This window comes from Saccostrea cucullata, unplaced genomic scaffold (genome assembly GCF_032062105.1).
Source record: "Saccostrea cucullata isolate Sc308-1 unplaced genomic scaffold, CSIRO_AGI_Scuc_v1 ctg17076, whole genome shotgun sequence".
Taxonomy (NCBI): Eukaryota; Metazoa; Mollusca; class Bivalvia; order Ostreida; family Ostreidae; genus Saccostrea; species Saccostrea cuccullata.
The window spans coordinates 14,851-20,689 of record NW_026926432.1 but is presented as its reverse complement, the minus strand read 5'-3'; the positions used below and the strand labels follow the sequence as shown (position 1 = coordinate 20,689).

The 5,839-nt window shown below is 36.4% G+C and overlaps 1 protein-coding gene across 1 annotated transcript; it reads left to right on the top strand.

Moving 5' to 3' along the window:
• Positions 1-234: 234 nt before the first annotated feature.
• LOC134271692 (glutathione S-transferase omega-1-like) lies at positions 235-2,522 on the top strand. Its single transcript, XM_062753903.1, has 5 exons — positions 235-429; positions 574-679; positions 1,158-1,377; positions 1,478-1,607; positions 2,136-2,522. The coding sequence occupies exons 1-5, from the start codon at positions 318-320 to the stop codon at positions 2,375-2,377; spliced, it is 810 nt and encodes a 269-aa protein (XP_062609887.1). The 5' UTR covers positions 235-317; the 3' UTR covers positions 2,378-2,522.
• Positions 2,523-5,839: the final 3,317 nt, after the last annotated feature.

The window sequence follows — 5,839 nt, the reverse complement described above, 5'->3', positions numbered from 1 at the left end:
ACTTTGGCGAAAACTTTGACACTTTGAAAAACTTTGACGAAAACTTTGACACTTTGAAAAACTTTGGCGAAAACTTTGACACTTTGATTTACTATAGTTAACTATAGTTAACTATAGTTAACTATAGTATTTTTTTGTTAGGGTGTGTGCTAAATGTTTAAAGTTTCATCGTTCACATACATTCTAGGTAAAGTCTCGCTGTGTTGTACGAAAAGGGAGGTAACTCTACACGGAACTACATGTAAGGTGTCAGTTTGTGGAACGGATCACATAGACCTGTGTCATCCCGAATAATCAGCACTGAGATAGTCCGATCGATGTCATCTGTGTTTTTATGTCTACAAAAACTCCAGAAAGAGGCAGTACTGTATATCGTGAGGAGAAGTTTTTCTGAAATCACAATAATGTCAGAAAAAGCTCTCGGTCGAGGTTTGTTTATTACTGTATGCATGCATATCAAGGAACATTAACTCGTACTATGAAAACCGTTTGAGTATTGTACTAAATTAATATATGTTCATTGTATCTAAAATTTCTGTCAGATACTCAGTGTGTTAATATTATTTGATGCAGGTACCCAGTGCCCCCCTCTGGCCCCCGGGACTCTCCGCCTCTACAGTATGAGATTCTGTCCGTACGCCCAGCGGACACGACTGGTCCTTCTGCATAAGAATGTAACGTATGTGTTTTTCTTTCTTTCGGGGGATGGGATGGGGTGGGTGAAGATTTTATTCATGATTTATCAGATGTAGGGGGCGGATCCAGGAACCATTTCGTTTAGGGGGTAGGTTGAAAAAAGGCTTGCTCTTTGGCTGTTTTGAAGCCCTGTATGGTTTCAGGGCAAAACCCTGATTAAGGCCCAGTCGGGGCGACGTCTCAAGAAACTCCTGTGGAATAAAAGCCTAGCTAGTACCGGTATATGATGTGTCAACCCCACGAAATCCTGTTACTTGTAAGTGAATTATTGCATTGCTGTAGATCAAATTTCGCATTGACTTTTTTTTCAGCCATCCAAAACTAAAGGGATTAGCGGTTACTCTTGTCAAATATAATTCATGCTAAGTTGTATAAAATAGCTAAATAAACAATTTGAAATGGTTTGTATTTACAGTTTACATATTGAATTTAATTCAGTTGCTTTTTGTTAAATATTACAGATTTGAGACAGTAAACATCAATTTAAAACAGAAACCCGACTGGTTTAAAGCACGAAATCCCATCGGCCTCGTTCCTGTATTAGAATGTGACGGCAAGGTGGTATACGAGTCCAATGTTTGCAACGAGTACATAGATAACGTGTACCCCAACCCCAAATTGATCCCATCAGACTTTTATCTCGCAAGCAGAGACAAGTTGCTATGGGAAACGTTTGGAAAGGTGAGAAAAAAATAAAATTGACGTGGCTTTTTCTGTAATCGTCTTTTTAAAATTTGATTGAAAATACATTCTAACAAATATTATCGATATTATTGAGTAGGTGACGGAATTATTTTACGAGATTCCAAAATCTTTGGCCGATGGAACGCTGGATAGGTGTCTACGCCGATTTAAGAGACAGTTAAAACGTTATGAAGACGAGCTCAAACAGAGAGGGGAATACTTCGGAGGTTAGTGACGACCGCTTGTAATACAGTGTGCTCGCGACAATTTAATTTCTTAAGATTACAGTGTACAAGTATATATGGAACAATGACCACTTTACCACTTTACGTGAAAATTTTGTCTCGCTAATCAAAGTCAATGATTATCTCGCGAAATGAGAGAGAGAGGGGGGGGGGGGGTGAAAGAAGGCACATGGCATCCAATCGGCAACCCTCGGCTGACTCCGCTACGCTCCATTCAAATTAGTGAGCGAGGTACGAGCCACCAGAGGAGCTCCGAGTGCGTGGCATCAGGAGGGCCGGGGGGGGGGGGGGGCTGCGTAAAAGTTTTGTTATTTCATGTACATGTATGTTTGAGATATACTTTGATTCAAAATGCAAATACATTTTTTACCTTTCCTGTATATAAATGTAATGTGCATTTTATAACCCGAAAATTTAACAAAGACTTGGAAGTAACCTTCCATTATGCACATATATATATATCAACAAATATTTATTTGTATCATAATTTGAAAATTACTTATCTAATAGGGTCATCGCCTTGTATGGTGGATTTTATGATCTGGCCCTGGTTTGAACGAGTGCCAATTTTATCAATAATAGCACCGGAGGCGGAAGTTAATTCTAAAGAGTTTCCACATTTGTCTTCCTGGATGAAACTAATGATGGAACTTCCGGCTGTGAAAGAGACATACGAGGAACCCTCGGCTCACATTCATTTCTTTTCGTCACTAAGGGCAGGAAATCCAGACTATGATTACGGGCTGAGTTAACAAAAATAAAACAAACAAACAAAATAGCCTCAACATTATCATGATTATACTGTTTATTTGTGTAATACAGTGTAGTACACAATATTTATTTGTTTGAACAAAGCAGCTAATATTATATGTTTCATATATTAAAAGTTGAAATACGTTCTGTTATGATATGCATAGAAAAAGTGTTAACATGTGCATTACCATTGGATAATTTATAAAATCAAATTTAAAAAAAAAAGTAAGGTACATGTGTTGAAGAGATCTTTCTTACATGTACATTGTACCTGGTTCAGTGAATGGTTACATGTACTCGTATAAATAAACTTGATCTTAAAGTAGAATCTGTTTCGCATTTCTTTACTAATTCCTGTAGATCGTAAACTTTCCAATATAAATACAATGTCTACCAGGGCACTGCCGTAATGTTGGAAACCCCCACAATTATACCCTCTATTCTTAATGTGAACATGGTTCATATACATGTAAAAGTAAAGAGTCAAGGCTATTTTTTAATAAAATCACAGGCACCTGAAGTGTGGATAATAGCCCCCTTTTCTTAATGAAAACAAGCTAATTCAGAGAATTCGTGTCCCCCGCTTAGGGAAAAAGTCGGCTCCCCCTGACTGAATTTGTAGAATTATTAAATGTATACATGTATACTGAAGCAAATAAAATACATGTATGTCAATATGCATATAAAGATTTGATTGCTTATTCTTTATTATGTGTATAGAAGATTTTTTTTTTTTATATAGAATGTTTATCACACTGTAATGATGATTTTATAACCTCATAAATTTTTCATTTCACATGCTGAATACTATCATTTAGTAAAAAAAAAAGTATTTAAAAAAAAAAAAAGAAAGGATCGACAGAGATTCGATCCCGGGACCTCTCACATTTGAAGCGAGAGACATAACCACTAGACCACGGAATCGCTTTACGCGTTGTGAAGTATATGCAGAATTGAAGTCACATACACGTATATATTCATGTTTTCATGTTCGGTATATTCTCAAAATTTTACACAATCCATGGTGTTTGATTTATTTAGCCTTTATTAAACAGTTCTAATAGATGTAATAAGAACATAATGTCCGCCGAGAACCTGTTTTATACGCAATAACTCTCCTCATGCCCCTGCACTAAAAATAGCGACATGTAATACTATAAATACTAATAAAACAAACGGGGCGGGGCACTTTGAGAGGGGCGAGAGACGTCCTAGGAGTTTTGGTATAAAATTACATTGCATAAGCTCAAAATCTTCTTGAAATATCGCCCGAAAATGATAGTTTTACATACAGACAGAATGTATAAATTTACGACCTTGAACTTTGACCTTTTGACCTCAAAATCAATAGGGGTCTTCATTAGGCCACAGGGAGTTGTTATGTAAAATTTCATTGCAAAAGCTCAAATGGTTCTCGAGATATCGTGTGGAAACGAAAGTGTTTTAACAGACAGAATTTGCTTATTTATGACCTTGACCTTTGACCTTTTGACCTCAAAATCAATAGGGGTCTTGTTTAGTCCATAGAGAGTTGCTATGCTAAATTTCATTGCAAAAGCTCAAAGGGTTCTCGAGATATCGTGTGGAAACGAAAGCGTTACAGACAGACAGAAAGACGGACGGACCCACGAAATGCAGGTTATGTGACTGACAAATTTATGTGACTTTTTGTCCCCCGCTTGAAAAGTGGGGGATATTAATTTGGGTTTGTCCGTCCGTCCGTCCGTCCGTCCGTCTGTCCGTCCGTCCGTCCGTCCGTCCGTCTTTCTGTCTGTCTGTAACGCTTTCGTTTCCACACGATATCTCGAGAACCCATTGAGCTTTTGCAATGAAATTTAGCATAGCAACTCCCTATGGACTGAAGAAGACCCCTATTGATTTTGAGGTCAAAAGGTCAAAGGTCAAGGTCATAAATAAGCAAATTCTGTCTGTTATAACACTTTCGTTTCCACACGATATCTCTAGAACCATTTGAGCTATTGCAATGAAATTTTGCAAAGCAACTCCCTGTGGCCTAGGGAAGACCCCTATTGATTTTGAGGTCAAAAGGTCAAAGTTCAAGGTCGTAAATTTATACATTCTGTCTGTGTGTAACACTATCATTTCCGGGCGATATTTCAAGAAGATTTTGAGCTTATGCAATGTAATTTTAAACCAAAACTCCCTAGGACCTCTCTCACCCCTCTCAAAGTGCCCCGCCCCGTTTGTTTTATAAGTATTTAAAGTATTACATGTCGCTATTTTTAGCACAGGGGCATGCGGAGAGTTATTGTGTATAAAACAGGTTCTCGGTGGACTTTATGTTCTTATTACATCTATTAGAACTGTTTAATAAAGGCTAAATAAATCAAACACCATGGATTGTGTAAAATTTTGACAATATCGAGCATGAATATATACATGTATGTGACTTCACTTCTGCATATACGCGACGACATTTAAAGCGCCTACGTGGTCTAGTGGTATGTCTCCCGCTTCCTACGCGAGAGGACCCGGGATCGAGTCTCGGACGATCCTTTTTTTTTTTTTTTTTTTTAATTTTCTTTTTTTTTTTTAAATGATAGTATTCAGCATGTGAAAAGAAAAATTTATGAGGTTATAAAATCATTATAACAGTGTGATAAATATTCCATATAAAAAGAATCTTCTATACACATAATAAAGAATAAGTAATCAAATCTTTATACGCATATTGACATACATGTAATTGTATTTTATTTGCATCAGTATACATGTATACATTTAATAATTCTACAAATTCAGTCAGGGGGATCCGACTTTTTCCCTAAGCGGGGGACACGAATTCTCTGAATTAGCTTGTTCCAAAAAAATTATGTGGCGCAAAACATGATACATGGGGTAAGGGAGGTAAATCTCAAAACCTTTTGACGGACGTCCATATACGGACAATATTGTCCGTATTTTTTTATGTGACACTTCTTTAGAATGATTTTTTAAGTCACATAACACTCATTTCTGCTAAAAAAAATCAAATTTGTATGTGACAGTCACATAAAACAAAAGAGTCACATAAATCTTAAATGGGCACAAAAACTGTCACTTAACCATTATTTCGTGAGAACGGACGGACGGACGGACGGACACACATTTGGTTATATATTGGGTACATCAAGTCCAAGTCCTATTGGATACTGCTTATTGGATACAAAAAAAGTGTACACACGAGAGAGCATTATTTGGGTAGTTACTGTTCAAGTCTTATTGGATATTAATCCTCGTGTCCGTATTTTATTGGGTTTTTTCTTATTGTTTTTTATTCATTTCAAATTTATTATATATTTAATATTTGCTGGTAAATTCAGACAAGACTGAAAACCTTTGGTTTTGAATCCATATTTTTGTCAATTTCTGTGATATAGCTCTTTTATTGTAACACCTAACTAAATTGTTCTTAGCAATAAGGATATACACCTGTATATTTCAAAATATCTAATATTAAA